At 38.1% G+C, this 20769-nt stretch overlaps 1 protein-coding gene across 3 annotated transcripts; it reads right to left on the reverse strand.

The window, feature by feature from the left end:
• Nucleotides 1-1557: 1557 nt before the first annotated feature.
• RELL1 (RELT like 1) lies at nt 1558-20160 on the reverse strand. 3 transcript variants are annotated; one of them, XM_086612241.1, is made up of 7 exons: nt 20058-20160; nt 19669-19674; nt 8447-8680; nt 6599-6670; nt 5254-5311; nt 2390-2629; nt 1558-1738 (listed from the first exon to the last, which is right to left on the reverse strand). In XM_086612241.1, the coding sequence occupies exons 1-7, from the start codon at nt 20143-20145 to the stop codon at nt 1558-1560; spliced, it is 879 nt and encodes a 292-aa protein (XP_086468367.1). In that variant the 5' UTR covers nt 20146-20160. The 3 variants fall into 3 exon arrangements, with proteins under 3 accessions (XP_086468367.1, XP_086468366.1, XP_086468365.1); XM_086612240.1 differs by lacking the exon at nt 19669-19674 and having other exon boundaries at nt 20058-20145; XM_086612239.1 differs by lacking the exon at nt 19669-19674 and having other exon boundaries at nt 8447-8689; nt 20058-20145.
• Between the last annotated feature and the right edge of the window lie 609 nt (nt 20161-20769).

The following is a 20769-nucleotide window of genomic DNA, read 5'->3' on the forward strand; positions in this document are numbered from 1 at the left end:
GGAAGGGCCAGCTGTATTTACACTAGCTTTGACAAGCATTTGTCCAGTCTGGCCTTACAACTGTCCAGCAATAAAGACAGGACAGCTTATTCCAACCTCTTAATTTTTGAAACCTGAACTCCACCTCCTTGCGAGTTTACCTATTTACGTTCTTACCCACTGAGCAAAACGAACAGTTCACTTCATTACCCTCCACAGCTTTTTAAACATTTGGAAACACATCACATCTCCAAGTCTTTCTTCCTCTATGTTAATGGTTCAAAAAATTCTGTATAACTTAATGATGAGGCACAGAGTCCAGACAAACACATTCTGCTTAGTTCAACACTCACACCTGTGCTGCCAGTAAAGGTTGGAAGTATCCCATTGCATATCAGCTCTCTACTCTGTCTTCCTTTCTACATTGACACAATTACAGAATTTTTTCTTAATGAGTAAACAATGGATAGAAAGAAAGGTCACATCTTGCACCTCAGCCTTTTAGAAGTTAACCTCAAGACACTTCAGAGGTTTTGGGTCTTACATTTTAAACATAACCAATTTCCACTTGTGCATTTCCCTCTTGTATTTGAAGTGAGAGTTTGAAACTGGACTGAGCTGACACAACATGACTTCATCCTCTCTCTCACCATACAGAGTTCTGCATTGTGCACTTTGTTCATTCTCTTCAAGCCCAGTGCCTTTAGTTTTTCACCTCAGAATCCCTTTCCTCCTCAAGGGTCAAGCTCTGTATTTTCCATCGCATTTGTGTAAAATTACCTTTCCCATTCAGATAATCAGTGTGTCATCAGTTAGAAGCAAACCACATTGAATTACAGGTTTTTTTTTCCCCCAACGTTAACTGTTAAAAAAAACCCAACAATAACAACGTAGTCAGGAGGTGCATTCCAAAACCATGCCAGACACGTTTTTGACATGCTTAATGGGGTACCTCAAGCAATTCACTGAAGTTTAATGACCCACAGGAAAACCCCGAACTCTTGGGTTAGTAACCTACCATAGATCCCTGCGATGTGAGCATTTTCATGTGTCTCCATTCTTATTAGGCAAAGCTCCACTGATCTATCAGAGAAGTTATCTAGTAAGCAGTCACCTAGTAAGCACACAGTACAGGGCAGCAAGCACAAGGAAGAAGCACCGCAGTTATTCCAGTGATGCAGCTGTCAGCAGAGTTTGTTTCTTTTGGGTAATAAGCACATACCCACTAAATCTGAACCATCGTTTCTTGCCAAAAATTAATATGTAGATGTTTTATTTTATGGACCAGTGATGCCACCTCCACAAAGTAGGTTTCATTTCAACATCTACTCTAATTACAAAGTCAAAATAAACAATTAGATAAGTATTTGGTGGATAATTTAGCCTTCACCAATTTATCGTTAACTGAGTCATCAAATATAGTCTAGCAGACTTCTGTAGAAACTTTTGTAACTGAAAGATGAGTTCTCACACAAAACTGATATATTATCAGCTCCATTTCTCCTTACTGATTACCTTCATTTATTTCACAACATACATCACTTTCAACATGAGTTTCCGATGTGTGATACCTGCAGTTTACTCTGAGCTTCTCCTCTCTTGCATCTCCTGTTTCACAGGCATGGCAGGTGCTTCACTGGCTTCCTGTTTCACAGGTGTGGCAGGCATATCACCATTGACACTCTCCACCCCAGTAACAGACATCAAGCTTTTCCGTTCTTTGGCATTTGATTTGTGCTCCACTTTTGTGACTCTAAATCTGAGGCAAGCAAAAGAACGATTCATTTTTATTTCCCCCAGAGGTTTGTTAGATCGCTCTCAGTACCCAGTGTATGGATGGGACCTGAAAACCTGTTCCTAAGACAGAGACATCAGACACCCACACAGACCCAGCTTCACTTCAGAGCAATCTTCCCTCCTATGACCTACATGTAGTTTTAATACTCACTGCCACTGAATCACACTTTCTCAGGGAATTGTGTTTTAAAGCAGAACCCACAGATTGCATACTACTACTTAGAATAATATTTTCTAAGACAACTACAACATAACCTAGGAATTAAAAATAACAAGACAGAATGAAGTGGTTTCTATAGCTCACACTTCCTTGAGAAATATGAAATTCAGAAACAGAGGAATTAGTGTGCAATCTTTGTTTCTTTTTAGACAGTATCAATAGAACAATAGCTTTGGATTTATACACACGGTAAATCCCCATCTATTTACATAGTTCTAAAAGAAGACTAATAAATACCAGATTTACTTCCTCCAGAAATAACTTCAGTCTAACATGGTTACAAAAAACAATCACTGATGCTATAAACTGAGTAGAATCAATGGACATCTTAACCAACATGGGCTACTGTAGTGTCTCTAAGTAAAGTATCCAATAAAACGACCTAAGCCTTACCTTCCCACAGAAAGCACTGTAACTTCTCCAAGACGGCTTCTTCTGTGCTCTTTAGATTTGTGAGCTGGCTTTATAAGGTGCCATCGTTTGTGGCTACAACGAGTACAAACATCCTTTTCTACTACTCCTCCAACAGTATGGAAGTGATGGCCTTTGCAGTTGTGTTTAAACGGAACAGCACCAGGTGACAAAGGAGACCCTGGACTCGTTGGACTCCCAGGAGAGGTAGGAGATAAAGGGCTGTAGGAAAAAGCATAAAGAAAATTGAATGTTTACTATAAAATTCTGTTTCTTAAAGAGGGAAAAAAAGGATAAAATATAACCTTCAGTTATGTCTAGTGAATAGCTGGGGTTTTTTCAGGGATCATTTATTTGTGACGATGCCTGTTTTAAGGTTCCATCCAATATCATATTTTTGCAGCTAAAAATCAGTTCCACAAATTAATTCAACTGCAGTCATGTGGTTAAGGTAACAAACACCAAGCAAGGAAACAAACAAAAAAAAATCCAACATCAGGCTAAATCAGAAGAGAACAGGTACATGAGCTTATACTGATCAAGATATCTAATTAGCTGATTAAATTCACACTTGCAGAACTACAGAAAGTATTTCAGAATTGTTACAGTGTCTCTAACAACTCACAGAAGAGCATACTGCCACAATAGTGCAAAAAGGCAAAACTAACATGTCTACCATGAAGAGAAGAAGAATCAACAGATAATTCAGCTTAAGCTTCAGGAAAATGTTTTTTTTTAAATTACCTAGAAAAGAAGAAGAAGCAGTACCAGAAGACACTTATTGAGTGTATCTAATCAACTCTTATCTAATTTTCCTCTAAAACAGAAAAGCATATAGCATAGATAGAAGCCAGAAGATGTACTTTTTTGGACTTCAGCATCAATTTTGATACTGTCTTGCAACACGCTCTCCTAAAGCAAGCTAGAGCTCAGTGCATTAAAGGTGAAATTACTGTTGTGCAAGGTAGCATACGCTGTTAAAACAAAGCAAAAAAAAAAAAGACAAAGACATATCAGAAAGTTATATATCAGTAGCTTACTATGACACTGGAAACACATACTAAATGTGATTATTCTGGTCCTGATGATGTTCAGTGTTTTAATTAGTTCCTTGGCTAATGGAACAGAAGAACAGCTAAAGTATCCACAAACTTTGGGTCACCCATAGTAACTGTAGAGGACAAGATGCGAAATGGATGATCAGAAGACAGCATGTGTGTCAAAGACACATACATACATACATAAATCTTATTAAAAATACTGGATGTATTGCAGTAAGGACAACACAAACTCCAGTGCTTTAGCAGCAAAACTTTACAAACCCAGATTAAAAAACAACTAGCCAGATGATCATTCTTCAGAAAAAGAAGGTGAAGATCACAAGCTGAACACGAATCATTATGATGATGTTGCTTAAAAAGGACAAATTTCACAGTGGAAATAAAAGGAGTATAACCTGTGAACTTAAAAGTTACATTACTCAGCATTAGTCATGCCTCAGCTGAATGTTCCATTCAGTTAGAGAAACGTTATTTCATGAAAAATACTTAAAAAATGAAGCAGTTCCAAAGGAGAACAGAAAAAACAAATTAAAGAAATAAAATATGCCGTAAGAGACTGAAGTTACTTGGATGCTTATTTTCAAAACAAAAATATTGACAAGAGACATTTAATGGTTTCCAAATAAAGAAGAGAATGCTATAATGGGAAAAAAAAAAAAAATCTGTTGAACCTCTGAAGCAAAGACAGGTGCTGATGGCTTTAAGTGGCAGAAGTGTAGATTTTACTTAGCCGTTACTACTGCTATCATAAGGAAGCGTTTCACAGTGCACCAAACTTAAAGAAATACAGTGGATTTGCACTCAAGTTACTGAAGCTTTAGGAGTACCTGTCAGAAAAGATGTAAGAGCAAATAATCATTTTTCCTTCCCCTTACACTTTTTGTATTTTAATTTACCACTGAAACAATAGCCTAAAGCTCCCAAAATAACATCACACATCCCTACACAAAAAGATTGAGTTAAAATTCAAACAAATATTTCTGCTGCATCACAAAAGTTTAAAAATAAGTCCTATACTTGAGAAGAAAAATATTGAACTTACAACAGGAGTTCAATAACAAAGCCTCTCACTGTTAAAAGAGGAGATAAGCAATTGCATACTCAACTATTTGTTTTGCTAAAACTATACACTCCCACTTCTTTTACTAGTTACACAGTACTACTGGAACCTTCATCTTCTCTGCCTTGAACACAAACACAAGATTACATATGAAGAGTATTTAAAGTAAAGATATAGTTTAGAGGTACTTACAGCTCTAAGTACTTTTCGAAAATGATGTGTCTACAACTCAAGGGCTGAACTACTTTCTCTAAATAATTCTCTAAACAGGTGTGTAGTGAAAAAAGTAGTAAGAGGGAGGTCAGCCAGTGTGTATTATTACCACAATTATAAAGAAAAAAGTAAACCAGAAGGAAATACAGAAAGAGATGTCTATTTTAAGGTAGGACCCATACAAATTAAAGAAGTGCTGCTTCTGTTCTTTCAAGTCAGAGTAGCTTTGTATTAAGCCAACTTGAAAGTAACTTCATCCTAAAGTAAACAAGTATTCGCAGCCTCTGCAAATCTTTAGCCCGAAAAGCAGTAAGTCTGTGTTACACACTTAGAACACATAACCAGAAGAGCCAGTTACTAACCCAGGGCATTCATCCAAATTTAGTGACTCAGACACCACAAGGAAATCAAAGTATTATCGTCTTAGCTGATAACTCAGAAAATAAAACCCTTTGAAAGGGTACTTTTTTTGGTTGCCTCAGGAAACATGCATTAAAAAGATGAGTAATTACCTTTCAGGTTCAAAGACACTGCTATCTGCTACCATGGCCTTTAACACATCAGCATTTGCTGCAATGAGAATAAATAGAATTCTTCAAAAGTGTACAGCTCTAACTTCAGAAAAAATAAATGGCAAAATTAAAGGTCCTCAAAGAAATTCAGTCTAAAAGAAAGATGACTGCATTATGTATATCTCCAAAAAGGCATGCAAGAAAATCATGAAAAAAAAAAGTTACTGTAATTCTATGGGATTTTCTTAACATGAGCTACTAAAATTACAGTTCATATTGCACTCAAAGCTCTGCCCCAATGAAAGCCATATATTGTAGCCATCTGCACAACACTCCCAAACAAGGTCTTTAAAAATCTTAAAACATCCATTTGACCACAGGAGCATCATTATCTCACATGTATAAAGCAATACACCATTAAACACACTAGTCTGAGAGCACCTTACAAAATGCAAATTAATTATCAGCCAAAAACTACTAATTAATCACATATATTAAAAAACACGAGGTAATCCAAGCCTTGAGGAAAAATACACAAGCTCAAAGCCCTAATAGTTAAAGAAAAAAAAAAAAACAAAAAAACACCAACCCACAACACACCACCAAACAACAAACCCAACACAAAATTACAGCTTTTCCAGACTGATCTTCATTCAGAAGTAAATCAAAGCAAGTTCAATGCTTAGGAGAACTTCGATTCATACAAATGTGAAATTAAAAGGCTAAAGGTTCTTGTAGTATAAAAGCATGCAGTCTCCTAAATGTTTCTTCTAACTGGGCAAACACGTTCCAAACTAATCAAGCATTCCATGGACTGCTTAAGTGTGATTTTATTTTTCTAGTCATATCTTCTTTATTTTTACTTTGCATACACAGCGCATGAAGATACCACATCCAAAATTCAACGTTAGCACTAGGCTACCCTGTTGTCTCAGTTATGCACAAACTTTTCATCAGACAACTGCTCCAAGAATGCTTTCAAGACAGAAAGTTTCATCTAGTCAAAACAAAAACTTCACATGCTTTAAACACTGCCATTAAGGAAACCTTGAGCTTTTACTTCACAAACAAACAAAAAGATGAACAAAAAGAAACAAAACAACAAAATAGCTAAAATATCAGAACGTATACGAACCCAACTTACCATATAAACTAGTTTTCAGGTAAGCTAAAAACTTTCCTATTTTCTTTGAAGTTACTGCCTTAAGACAAATCTCAGACTTAAGCACGTACAAAATGGTTATTAAATAAAAACACATGAAAATACAATTTTTTCAGATATTCTGAAGTACAGTGTTATAGAACACCGTCAAAGGTTCCTAACTTCAATATCGCAATACTATACCTTCGTTTTTCATAATGTAGTTAACAATTTGTCCCACAGTGTCACTATTCTCATGTATAGTTTCATTCATTTCTGTGCAAGGAAAGAAATATGTTGTCAATATCCTGGCATTCCAAATCAAGAATTGATTTATTTTAAAACAAAGTAAAACCAAACAAACAAGTCAAAACAAAAACCTAACACACACCAGAAAAAGTTACATTAAAAAAGACAAGATCTATTATCACTTTGGAGAGAAAGCTTAGATGAGACTTTTGAGTCCTTATGCAGGAGAAAATATAAACACAAGCTATGGAATCTACACATGGGCTCTAAGATTTTCATTTAAGACTTGAATAAACCCAAGATTTTCACAAGCGTACATTGAAGTTCCTTCTGTAGCTTGTAAGACGACAAACAAGAGATCAGTATTTCTAATCCTAACAATGGAGAGGGAAAAAAAAACAGAAAATGAACAAACAAATCAAACTGTCTCAAGTCACTGTTTTAAAAAATGGGTATTATTGGCTTCTAGTATAAGAGGGATTCAATTTAAGCCTTTCACCATAACTACAAGGACATAAAATTTGATTTTTTTTTTAAATTTAAAAAAAAATTTCATACAACTACAGAAGTAAGAGGTTTGAGAAAGAAATCTCATGACTATACTTTTGGAATCGATTGCAACCACTAACAATACTAGAGGCTTCCCCAGAATAACCTCAGAAGGCAGAGAAACACTGGGGGGAGAAATAGAACAATTCAGAGACACAGCTCCACCATTCCCTAATAATTGTTATGACTAGCTTTAAAAACAAGTAAATAAATAAAAATCACAACATTTAGGCAAATCTGATAGGTGAAGCCCATATTTTGTCTTAAAGTCATAAATTAAGGGCTTCCCCATGTCTTTACCCATCCTTCATCTTTGTCCTCACACCTGCAACTTTGCAATACAGCTTAAAGACAGCTGCTTCCCCAGACTAACATCTAAAAGTTGTCCTCCTTCCATTACCACTCATCCCAGTGTTACCACTCAGGTGGACTGACAGACCAGATAGTCCCACTCACTGCATACATGCCCCAGGCAGTAACTGCTTAAGAACATACTGACACGTTATTACTGCACCCTTACCACAGAGCACTGTCGAGCTACGGACAGCAGTTAGTTGGGAGAAAGGAAGAGGTCCAAAGTATTTACAGATGCTACACTGGGTGACTATAGTCCTTCCTGAGTGATAACACTTTTCTTGTTTGTTTGGGGTTTTTTTAAGTAAGAGAAGATGGGAGTAAGGAACCATAAAAACAAGAGGACAAATGAACAAACATTAGAACAAAAACAAAGGTGTCTTAAAGAAAAAAATTATAAGCAGCATACAGGACAAAACAGAACATAGTCAGTCTAAAGGCTGAGTTTTATAACGAAAAGGGAGACGAGAATCAGAGCACAACAGGAACAAATTAAGATTCCTACACATAAAACTAAGATTTTTGGCTTTAAACAGGAGCTTTTTGTCACTCCTCAGATAGAATTATGTATAATACTACTTTGTGGCTAACAGCAAGCAGAATGCAGAAAAGCAATCGGGTGACTCTGACTGCAGTATATAATTGCAAACAATATTCTGGATACTTTGATCCCTCTGTAAGCTCTTAATCAATGTTAGAGGACTTGCTTGGAAAGTTGGAAGGCTTCTAGTTTTGACTGACAAAGATCAAAACCCAACAGACATATAACGGTAATAAAAATATTTTTCTTAATATTGTTTTGATATCTAATAGACAGGGAAATGACCAAAGTCTCACAAAGCATTATTCTATAGTAGTAATAAAATAAGTAAAAAGTTGTTTACTAGACTTGTTGATTACCTATTTTTTCATCAAGTTTTTCTTCTTCTGTTTCTTCAGCCTCTGTTGTGCAACGATATCCTTTTTTCTTAAGGACATGACAGATGAGGATCCCCAAGAGCCCCATGATGAAGAAAACAGGAACCAATGCAAAAGCAATATACTCTAGGTGCTCAGCTTTGCCATCATTGCCATTGGTTTTACTTGTCAAAGTAGTTGTCTGTAAGCCATAGCTCGACAAAACCTGGACAGACTCTCCAGAACCTAGGTAAACAAATAAACACAGTTATTACTATACACTGGAAATCACTTCAAAGCATTTAGAAAATAATAAGCATGACCAAATCCCCATAATGTCAATGTGATCTACCTTCTGAGATGACTTGAACAGGCAACACGTAATCTACTGGCTGAGAACTCACACCTGTAACAGTAAATATTCCCTCTCCATAACACAATTACAAAACACCTGACATACAAAAACCCACATGATACTTCTTCAATATAACAGAGAAGAACAAATGATAGGCTTGCTGTTAGCCCCTTTACTCTGCTCTGTGAGACCCCACCTCGAATACTGCGTCCAGTTCTGCTGTCCCCACCATAAGAGAGACACAGATTTGTTGAAGCGTGTTCAGAGGAGGGCCACAAAGATGATTCAGGGGCTGGAGCACCTCTGCTACGCGGACAGGTTGCGGGAGCTGGGATTGTTCAGCCTTGAAAACAGAAGACTTCGGGGGGACCTAATAACTGCCTTCCAATACCTGAAGGGAACCTACAGGAAGGCTGGGGAGGGACTTTTTACAAGAGTGTCCACTGATAGGACAAGGGGAAATGGGTTTAAGTTGAAGGAGAACAGATTTAGATTAGATCTTAGGAAGAAATTCTTCAGTATGAGGGTGGTGAGACTTTGGAATAGATTGCCCAGAGAAGTGGTGGATGCCCCCTCCCTGGAGGTGTTCAAGGCCAGGTTGGACGGAACCTTGAGTAGCCTGATCTAGTTGAGAGGTGTCCCTGCCCATGACAGGGAGGTTGGATTAGATGATCTCTAAGGTCCCTTCCAGCCTATGCCATTCTATGATTCTATGATATTCTAGCCCTATAGGCCAGTAATCTCAACAAGAGGGCTTGCATATTCCACTGAAGAATAACACCATAGTTGCTCCTTCTTCCCATCAGTGAGAAAAATGCCATATCATTCCTTGGAGTCTAACTTCATGCAAAATTGCTAAAAGAAAGCGGATCCTTCCCTAACAGGACAGTTACTACAGGATTTAGTAGTGACCTTTGCAAAGAAAAAGTATCAGGTTTGAGAGAAACAGCCTTGATTTTTTTCTTAACAACGGAATTTCACGGCATGGAAGAATGAACGTTTACTCATCAGCATAAGGTGGGCTCATTCTTCGCTTGTCAAAGGTTTGTAAACCATTTTGTATTTGGACTTGAAACAGGATGGGAGAGAGGCTTTTTTGTTGCTGTTTGCAAACAACGTAAGTTGCAGCATAAGCAAACACTAACCCTATACCCACGATTAAGTATTTTTGTTTCAATTGAACTCTGAATTTAACAAGTGTATTTCCATGTTATAGATCAGCCTTTTGAACTACCAAAAGCATAGAATATTTACATTAGAAGCAACCTCTGAAGTTCATTAGGCCAAATGCTGCTAAAAGCAGCTCTGATCAGATCAGGTTGCTCAGGTACCCATTCAGTCAAGCTCCATCTGAAGGATGGACATCCCACAACATTTCTAGGCAACCTGTTCCACCATTTGACCATTTTTATAGCCCATATATACAGATTAATTAAAATCTCAGTACTTTCTCATATACCAAATAAAGTAGTATACAAGTTCAACTATTCAGCTGAATCCAAAAATACAGACTTGCATACTAAAAAGTCTTCTAAGACTCTACAGTTTATACACACGTCCTCCTCCATATAACAAAGACTTAAATATTACTTTTCCAACATGCAAGAATATTCCTGCATTTCTACCCTCTATTCTTCATCTCCATTTCAGCTGAAAATAATTGTTTGGAATAGGAAAGAATGACAACAAAAAAGTCCAATAAAAAAAGTCTAACACTATTTCAAGATATTTTCCATCTACTTGTACTAAAATGAACAAGGAAATTCACATTCTTTCTATTAATCAAACTGGTTGAAGGAATGAAGGCTTATGAGAAAAACATTTCCATGACAGTGACACTTTCACAACAGAAATGTCTAGAACATTTAAATCCCTCCCTTTAAAAAAAAAAATAACATAAGCCTCCAGAAAGCTGTAGAAAGACTATTATTCCACAAAGAACTCTACTGCATTGGCTGCAAAACTAAGCTGTATTTGAAAAATACCAGTAAAGTGACAGATCGGTAAGAAAATATTTGTAAAACTGCATTTAGAAATTTATCTTAGTTTTTTTAATATCAAAACACAAACCCTTTCATTTTTAAAATATTTCTGAATTTTTCAGGACAGTCCTGAATTGTCAGTTCAGTAGTAATACACAAGACTTGCTCAAAGCGAAAAAATACTGGCACTTCTTAGAAATAACAATAGATAAAATCCCCATCAGAAAAAAAAAAAAGAAAAAAATAAGTGTTAAGCATTTCTCTAAACTACTTTTCTAGACAATAGTAGAAATGCAGAAAAAAAAAAGCAAAAAGAAAGGCAAACAAATTACTGAATAGATCATGAGGCTAAATGTTGAAATAAAATCCTCAGGATGTTTGCTTTGGACAAAGCCGGATGGTCTAGCTTGCTCCCAAAACCAAAAGAGAAAGCTATTCACTTTTAAGAAAGGCCAATAAGCCTACAGATAATTATATGCAGAATTTACTAGATAAGTAACCCTTAGAAGCTTTAACTTAACGCCTGAGTAGGACAATTGAACAATATATACAATTTAACACTAAGACTCCAATTGCTTTACACTACAAGAAAACAAAAGATAGTAAAGGTTAACGGATACAATCATATAACTAAGAATGTTGATCTTAGATAGAGTTTATTTCCTAAAAACTTATAATTAAAGGTTTAATATACCAAAATAAAATGGTTCTAATTTTTGTTTTATTTTTGCTAAACCATTACGTAGCAACAGCTACAAACTCCCCCACTTAATCACGCAAAATAGTTAAATTTACTTCCCAGGTAGGAGAAAAGCTGTACACTAGAGAAGTATTATTTTATGACATCTCGGAATCTAAGAAATCCAGCTTAAATAGTATATATTACAAGCTCAGAAAGTTACTAATAAATAAGCATCCTTCATGTTCAAAGGTAAGACCAAAATAGGCAGATGTTTTGGATTTTGCTGTACATTATCCATTTTAAGAATGATGAGAAAGACCTACTACACTATTTCTAAGACATCAACAGCCACTTACAAGTCATATTACAAGTGGAATGACAAATCAGGACCACAAAAATTAATCTCTGCCTGTACTTTTTAGGTTTTCTACCTTGTTTTGCGGTAAACTTTAACTGCATAGCCCAAACACGTAGCATCTCTTTACATTTCTCTATAACCACAGTAGGTAAATCCCACAATTTAAAATACAAAGCTGATTCACAAAGTTGCATACAATCAACAGAAGAGAACAATTATACAAAAGATATGGGAAAATGGATCCCAAATACTATTAAATGTTCACAGGAAACAAGAAAAAAAACCTTATGTAAGTCTGTGCCAATCTGAAGTTTACAAGCAGCTCCAGTGACAGAGCTACATCACGTTTTCAGGACAGATCATTGCTGAGCAACCACTAAATACCATCCCCACCCTCCAAAAAAAGCAAACCATCAGAAACTACTCAGGTTGATGTTCCCAGCCTACCTAATAAACCACTTGTAAATGTTTGCATGGTAAGAACCATGGTTTGGGTTTTTGTTTTCTGTTTCTTTTTCTACTACATAATCCATTTTGTGATTTAGTTTAGTACTTCTGCTCGTAGACTGCCATCTGAAACACCAATGAGAAAACCTCATCAGCTACAATTTAATCTGCAGTCAAAAGGTAATAAATAAATAAATAATAAAAAGCCAGAACTGTGCCTACACTGGCACTTTTTTCCTGACAGAAGGATGTTGAACAACTCATTGTTTATCAACTGAATACTCTGTAGCATAGATTAGTCCACTAGTTGGATTGAGATTTAAAGAGCTTTTGAACTAAGCAGGAAAACATACTTAAACTATTTTTTTCCATTTAAAAATGCATTAACAAACATAGATACTCCAATATACTAGCCTATATAGATAAGCCTATGTGATTTTTTTCCTTCAGTTGTCCTTAAGATACCTAAAAATCCAATTCTCCCAATAAAATTCATCAAGATACAAACAACTTTGCAAGGTATTTTGCTTATTACTACTAAAAAATTAAATCAATAATATTCCTATATAAATGTATCATTTACACAAAGTCCAGACTGTGTAATATCCTTGTGTAATATCCCGAAAATATCCCAGAAGAAATTAGAAGGATCAAACACTTGGTGCTGTGTAACCTTATAAGCACAGTGAAGCACTCCACTCTCATTATCAAACACCCTACATATATCAAGAAGTCTGCCCTCAAAAACCCCAGCAGCTATGACATAATGCAAATCCAAGGTTTGCCTAGCTAATGAGCAATGTATTTTATGTCCCAAGTCATAGCTGCATCATTCATGCTCCCCAGTACTCTTCCCCAGAGGCACACTATGCTTATTAACAGACTGTTGATAGTCTATGTCATTCTCATGATGTATGATGTTGCTTCACAATCGTTTTTACTGAAAAGTTCAGGCCATAGCAATCTTCCTTGATTCCAGTCAATTCACACAGAAATTTGTTTGCTTCGATGTTTTGCTGTCCTGGCATATATATATATATATACACACACATATATATATATATACACACACCTGTCATTGTATATCAGTCTACATATCAAAATTACTTGAAGATGTGGTTTAAATAAAACACTTAAGAGCAACATTCAGCACTTTAAAGTGATGCTCAAGCTGCAGATCACAGATTGCATTCATGCTACTAATTTGATCTCATGTACTCTTGTCTGCTTAAAAATTAATATATGTTAGTTACTGAATTTGAATATTGTCTGCCCTTACTTAACCCTTATCTAAAAAGTAAAACACAAGGACAGTTGGCCTCAGACAAAGACCAGCCTTTTACACTGGTTCTAATCATTATTAGTCTGACACAAGAATAGTATACTTCCATCTCAGCAACAGCTCAAGAAAATTTTACAGCACCTTTAGGAAATGGAATATAGGAAGAAAAAAGATAGCACATTAATGAGAAAAATATTTCATCCTTCATTAAATTGCAATTTTTACATGGCCTAGACATATCTGTTACCATTCTAGTTAAACAATGTATTCCTTCCATATTAGTAAAATAACATTTGACCACAAAAATATTTCAAGACTACAATGTCTTGAAGGCTGTGATCTGAAGCCAGAGCAGACCAGGCAGGCAAAGGTATTGCTCTGTAAGAAAAAGTTTCTTTCCCCTTAAGGTTTTATAAATTCACAGAAAAAGGGAGATGGGAGCACTTTACAGAGGTCATCCCACTACCAAACAGCAGGATTAGCTGTACCTAGACAACTATCTGGCAAGCACGGCTAAAGATCCTGCAAACGTAACAGCTTGCCCTCCACACCTGCTATTTTCTTTCTCACTGCAAATGGAGGGACAGAACAATTCCTCATTTAATATCTAACACTACAGTATCAGTTCAGCTTGCACTGAGTTACAGAATTACTCTTTCCTTGGTTTTAGCTGCATGTACTTGAAAAGATTTCATACTTGGCATGATCACTAGGATCTCTCCAATGTAAGTCCCAGTTATACCAAAGCTTTGCCTTTAGTATTAACTTACCTAGACAATTCTCAAACTTTTCATTAAGCACAAGAGAAATCTCTAGAAATATCTAATACTGCTTAAAGAACAACTCAGATTCTTGAAAAGTAAACCCTTTTGTAACAAAGATCAAACCTGTTTAGTTGTTATATAAGTAATATAAAACTCATTAAAATAATGCATTATATTTATTTTTCTAAATCGCCTATACTAAACGTAAGAATAATCTACATCTAACTGTTTACTTCAAGCACATTCTAGTTGGTTTTGTACTGTTTAATTTACAAAAAGTAGCCCATAAACAATGACGTAATCTTCTCTCTGCTCTACTAATAAAGAATCCTGCTTAGTTACTCTGGATTTTGCCCATTACACCCATGTAATTTACTTCTTATGGCATGCCTTTTAAATAACTTTGTTTGTATTTTACGAATTTGATTGTGCTAGCAATCTGTCTGCTAAAAATAAGTACATACATATTCACTATCATCTGCTCTATAAAGTTCAAGGAGTCACATGATCCTATTTCCTGCTTGCAGGCACGGAAATGAAACATAGCCACCAATCTCACAGCATAAAAACTATTGTTGGCCTTAATGTTAATTAACATTTAAAGAAATTAAATACAATCAGTGTATAACCTATTTAAGTACAAGACAAATGAAATTCAGATATGGCATATGATATGCTCAAACTTCTCAGCTAAACATAGCTAGAAATCATGTCTCTGTAGCAACATCAGCTTATGTGTTTCTTTCCCTCCTCACCATCAACGTGCCAGTTCACCCACCTGCGGAAAAAGAGCAATCACTTAAGGTTCAAAATAATTTAGACAGAAAAAGGTTTCCTTGGGTGTTTTGAGGGTTTTCTTTGTGGGTGTTTTTTTTTTCTGTAGTTGTTTTCGTTTGTTTTTTCTTTTTTAATTTCTTACCTGGATCACTTCTAGTTCAATTCACCATGTGGACCTACACACTGTTTACAGGGCATTATCAAAGGACTGCTTAAACTAGTAATGCCACAAGGAGGAATAGTCAGGCAGCTGTGACCTCAGTTCACCTTGCAAGGAAAAGACAACTGATGACCATGCCTAGTGCTTCATCCTCTCCTGGCTCCAAGGGAGCATACTTGGAACTGCATTAAACTATAATGACATCTCCTATCTCCAGGCCAGACACCTAAGGTGGATGGATGTAAACTTTGATTTAAAGCATTCAATTTTAAGCATGATTTAAAGTAATTATATTTTTTTTTAAAGTACACACTTAAATCCAGGCATAAAACCCAAGAATCTTGTTTATGAGCTCAGTTTCCTAAATACATGCTAAATACCTCACTCTCAAGAACTTAAGAAAACTAACTTTATTTTAAAAAACTTACTAAGTTAATAGAGCTTTGGTGAACTTCATTAGATGGCAAAACTGGCCAGTTATGTCCCTTGGCATTTCAGAACTGGTGGGTATTTTCTTAAAAGAAACAAGGTCTAAATTAGCTATTTACTCACATTCAGTGTATTCAACTTACTTAGATATAAAATAAAGCATTCTACTAGAGCTGCAGTAGAGATTTCTGTTATCAAAGTCTAGTTTCATTTTTCAGATTCTTAATTTGAGTGCTTAGTAGTGACTGTTTAGAACTCTGATGGTAATTACAGTGATTTAATACAGGGTTTTAGTTACTTTAATGACAGTAAAGGTAGCCAGTACAGTTTGCCATGACTTCAAATGAAGTATTATTTTTTAAGAGTTACCCAATTTAAACAGTATTTATCTATTCTGGACACTACAGTCAAATTCCCATTGCATAACTAAGCATAACAAGCAATTTCAGTCACAAGTCAAAATATATCACTGCCCAAAACAGACACACACGAAGACATTTAGGAACTGTTTGGGTTTCTCTGCCTTACTAGGATGATAGCTACAGATGAGACCAGGCAAACTAGAAATGGCTGCAAAGAACAGGTTCAAAAAAAAAAAAAAGGTGTATTTTCTACAAGATAAAACTCTTAATTGAAGAAAACCTATTGCCTACCATTTGCTTTTCTATTGTTCAAGGAAATTGTACTTTAGGGAATATGTATAAACTGAATAACAAAGGAAAACCACCTATGATAGAAGAGGAACATTCACCAAGTTTGTGAATTCCGCTTAACTTTCAGCTTCCTTGTAGTAATCGGAACCTACAACCAGAAGTGAAATAAGCAGGAAGTCTGATGAGAAAAAGGAAGCCACATGATGAAAGAGCATACTGACAACTATAACAGTACTGCCAGTTACCTTAGAGGTTAAGCAAGGTTGGCTAAGGTCTGCTGTTAAGGACAGAGCTCAAAACCTTCACAAGATTTGTCGGAAGCAGTACTGCAAAGAAATGAGCAGAAAGATCAACCACATTTCTTTAAAGCTCATTCTAACTGCACCTACTTTGAGAATATCAATAATAAGATGCATGCAGCAAGTCTCAGGGATGACCTACTGAACACAGCACCTAATAGCATCTTTACTACCCAACACTGTATTCAAAACCAGAGAACCACAAGTCTTTCATAGTACCTCAAGCTGGAGCCTGCTGTGAGTCCTTAAATTAGAGACCAAGTCTTTCACTCACTGAAGTCATCATGAAAATTGTGATTGTGGGCAAATTTTGCAGTAGGTTTGGAAAGAGCTCTCTACTCTGAAAGATGTCTCCGCTTTTGTGAGTTCTTTCCTAATCCGTATGCATTTCTGAATTATGTGACCTATCAACAGTTTCAGTAAGTTGTCTGCAAAAACTTTTAGGCAGGCTTCCCTGAAAGCCTGGGGGTGGAGATTCACAGAGGAGATACATCCTATGTAAAGACAGGTCCTGTTAACAGGAAATGAACTATAGCTAAAAGCATTACTGTATAACGCACGTAATCCTCAACAATTCTAAACAATTGCAATTTCTACACTTCCAGGTAGAGCTTGTTAGGAACCAAAAAGGAAGATTAAACCTAATAAATAATCTTGTCAGTCTAAACAATCCCACCATGAAGGCATCTGACATTAAGAATTCGACAAGAAAAACAATGAAGAGTATCCAGAACAGTTTTGTCCTGTTGGGAAAGGGCAATATGAAGGGCAGTAACAGAGACTCTATCCATTCCTTGTGTGCAACACACTATGCGGTTCACACTGCTGCAGAAACATATACAGAGACAAAAAGCTCATGTTTCACTGCCTACCAGTGTTAAAATTGCAGAGCTTATGGTGTAATTGCTTTGGTCACTACTTGCACAGCACCTAGCTCCCACTGCAAAAATACACAGAACTGATGCTTCTTTACATGTCTGTAGGAAAATTTTTCCTCAAATTTCAGCTTTCAAATTTGTAGCCTCATGCATACAGCTACCACATGCATCTAAATAAAGCACACTTCACCAGTTTGGCTGTTTAAAAAAAAATAATTTAAAAATCCTTCCTGGACACACCAGATATTTAAAAGTATTCTGTATCACGTGTATATTTACAAGTGCAATCAGCATCTAGCAAGCAGCACTAAGTCAATGCTACCAAACACATCATATCAATGCATTTATGCAAACTAACATCCACACTAGTTTAGATAAGTCACAAAATCAATTTCAATCATAATCAGTATATTTCCTGTGTGAAGACGCTGCAGATAAACTGACAGAAAGCATTTGGCAAACTCAGAGGAAGAAGAAAAAGAAGTCCTATTCTTTCATTGCTTTCGCATTTCCTGCCAGACATGCCAACTTTTAGTTTTTGTAAGTACAGTTCTATTCATTTAGATGTATCAGACTAAATTACTGCTATAGTCATTAAATCCTACCAATGCATATGGCATACTACCAGTCCTCCAGCATAACTGCCTTCAAGCTCAATAAAGCAATCCTGACTATAAACATTTGTAAAAAGTCAGTACAAGACTATGTATACACATCCTTTGGCTTACTAAAACATCTGTTTACACTCTCTTCAAGATGCCAGTAGTAGGTAAACTGTATAGTAATCTCTGCATGTAGAAACATGCGGTAATACACCAAAGTAATAAGCATCAAAGATCAAACTAATTTTTTATCTGTTAAAAAACATTTTAGAATAAAGCAATGGGGGGGAGGGTATCATGATCATGAAGATAAGAAAAATCCACAATTCCTCTCCTCCTCTTACCTTTGCATACAAAAACTGAGGGGGGAAAAAAGAATTAGGGCCTTGGAGAGCACCAACAATCAGTCAACACAAATCTGAAATTCAAGATGCTTAAACTCTTTCAGTTAAATCGATTAGCTGGGGAAGGGGGTGGGGGGCTGGCGGGGCACCAACAAAAACCAAACAGAAGTCTGATAATGGCAGTATCTTTGTCTTTGGCACCATTTCACTGTCCCCACTTGTGCCAAGTGATACTTATTTCCTTCTGCTCTCTTGAAGAAAAGGATAGACTGATGACAAGCCTTTCATTCCTCTTGTTTTCAGAAAACAAATAGCAGGTGGTAGATATCTCAATCCTTTCTGACCAATCTGGCCTGCACCATGTAATAATTACTGATGTACAAAAGTAAGTATAGAAAGACTAGAAACATTTTGTGCCTAATTTTATGCTAATAAATCTGTTCGTGCTAACTGTTTCCACTAAGGGTAAGTTTACTCCCAAACAAGCTGGTGCACTCTTATCAGTCACACACCATTCAAAGGCAATAAAGCTGATCAAGTTGAAATTCATGCCAGGTGAAAGGGAGCATCAGCCTAAATATAAATGTTTAACAAGCATAGAGAACACAAAAAAAAACCCACAACAAACACACTTCAGACAACACAAGCAACAAAATCAGTTTCACTTCAAGATTATTAGTACCATAACATTTGGGTTTAGATATAAACAAAGAAAATGTCATTTAAAACTAACTTCCTCTGGCGCTTGTACGTGTGCGAGCGCTCTTCAGAGATCTTAAGAGATACAGACAACCGAATTTCCAAAACCTAAACGCGAAGTCAAGTTTAACCTCGCAAAAGACAGTGAAACAGAAGCAAATCTTTGACGCATTTCTACCTTGTAAGACATCCGATTCCTGCTTGAAGTGAAATCTACCACGGCAGAGTTACCAGACTCCAGTTTGCGTAGTTCATTAGAGTTTTTTCCTTCGTCTTCTTCCCAACTCACGGCAACACCCGACTAACTTAACAGTCCGGGACGGGGGCTGCCGCGATATTAAGAACCGTTTCATCGCTGAAAGCATTGGCACAGGGAACACGGACAGCACCATCTCTCCCGACCGGCCTGAACGGTGAACGGAACCCGGGACTCCCCGCTCCCGCCCCGAGCGCGCTCCCAGCGCCGCCGCGGACCGCCCGGCTGACAGGCGGGACGGCCGCTGCGACCGCGGACCTCCATCTCCTCCCTGCTGCCTCCCCGCTCGCCCCGGGCTGCCCAGGGAGCAGGGCGGAGAAGGGACATGCCCCTCTCCTGCTACTCTCCAACGGCCCGCGGCGCAGGGACTCACAGGCCGGGTACCCCCGGGTCACCCGCTTCGGCCCCGCGGCAGTGTGAGGGGGAAGCTCCGGGGGAGAAGCAGCGGGGCCAGCCGAGGCACTCGAGCGGCGGGAGAGGCCGGCAGGGCCCGCCGGCTCACAGCCCCGGCCCAGGTCACAGCCGGCGGCGGGAGCCCGCCGGGGCACTCAAGGGCCGCCAGCGGGGAGCGAAGGGCTCCCGGCTTGAAAGTTCCCCTCCGACGGAGCGCCCACCCGCAGCGAAGGACCGAGGCCGCAGCGACCCACCGAGAGCGGAGCGGTTGCCCAGCCAGGCAGCCGTCGGGCCCAGCGAAGGCGCAGCCGGCGGGATCCCACCCGTCGCTGGCGGAGCCATACCGGGCGCTTCGCTCACGCCGCCTCCGCGTTGGCGGCCGCCCTGCCGCCGCCCGGCCCGGCCCGGCCCAGCCCAGCCCACCGGCGGCGGGGCGCGCCCTGCCCGCACGGCGCCTGCGCGGAGCCGGGACCCGCGGCGGTGCCGCCCCGCAGCGTCCCGCCCTCCGTGAGGCGGGTGGTGCTGGCTGCTGTGGCGGGAAGTTGGGTTCGTGCTGTGAGGAGAGGTTCCGCGCGCGGTGACCCGGCCTGGCTTGGAAGAAGGGGCAAGGCGTTCCTCGCGTCTTCCTGTGAGGATTTTTCCGACGTTGCCCTCCACTCTCAGAGCAGTTTAGCATTGCAGCTCCCCGACATGGTTTTCTGAGCCCGGCTCAGAGCTGCTGACTCCCCTGCGAAGACCTTGGCCCGCGTCGTGTTTCAGCGTCTGCAACTGGACTTGTCTACTGGCGTGGAGTGAAACTAAGTCATATTCTTGTATCAAGGCAGAAGCAATTACAGCTTCCCTCTAGTTCCAAATATATTACTGTACTAATGTAAATAATGTATTTACTTGCTTTTACTCATTTTAAGCAAAAACCACCATTCATTTAAAAAGCAATATTGCAATAATTATAAAGGCAGATATATT

The sequence above is a fragment of the Tauraco erythrolophus genome, chromosome 5, assembly GCF_009769465.1.
Source record: "Tauraco erythrolophus isolate bTauEry1 chromosome 5, bTauEry1.pri, whole genome shotgun sequence".
Classification (NCBI taxonomy): Eukaryota; Metazoa; Chordata; class Aves; order Musophagiformes; family Musophagidae; genus Tauraco; species Tauraco erythrolophus.

Bases quoted from the DNA above. Each gene is read 5' to 3' on its own strand.
- RELL1 (XM_086612239.1), bottom strand. From the start codon at position 20,145: ATGGCTCCGCCAGCGACGGGTGGGATCCCGCCGGCTGCGCCTTCGCTG. The intron at 2,630-5,253 runs GTAATTACTCAT...TTTTTCCTACAG, and splicing joins AGTGTCTTTGAACCTGAAAG to CCCTTTATCTCCTACCTCTC. The intron at 1,739-2,389 runs GTAAGGCTTAGG...TGCTTGCCTCAG, and splicing joins ACAGTGCTTTCTGTGGGAAG to ATTTAGAGTCACAAAAGTGG.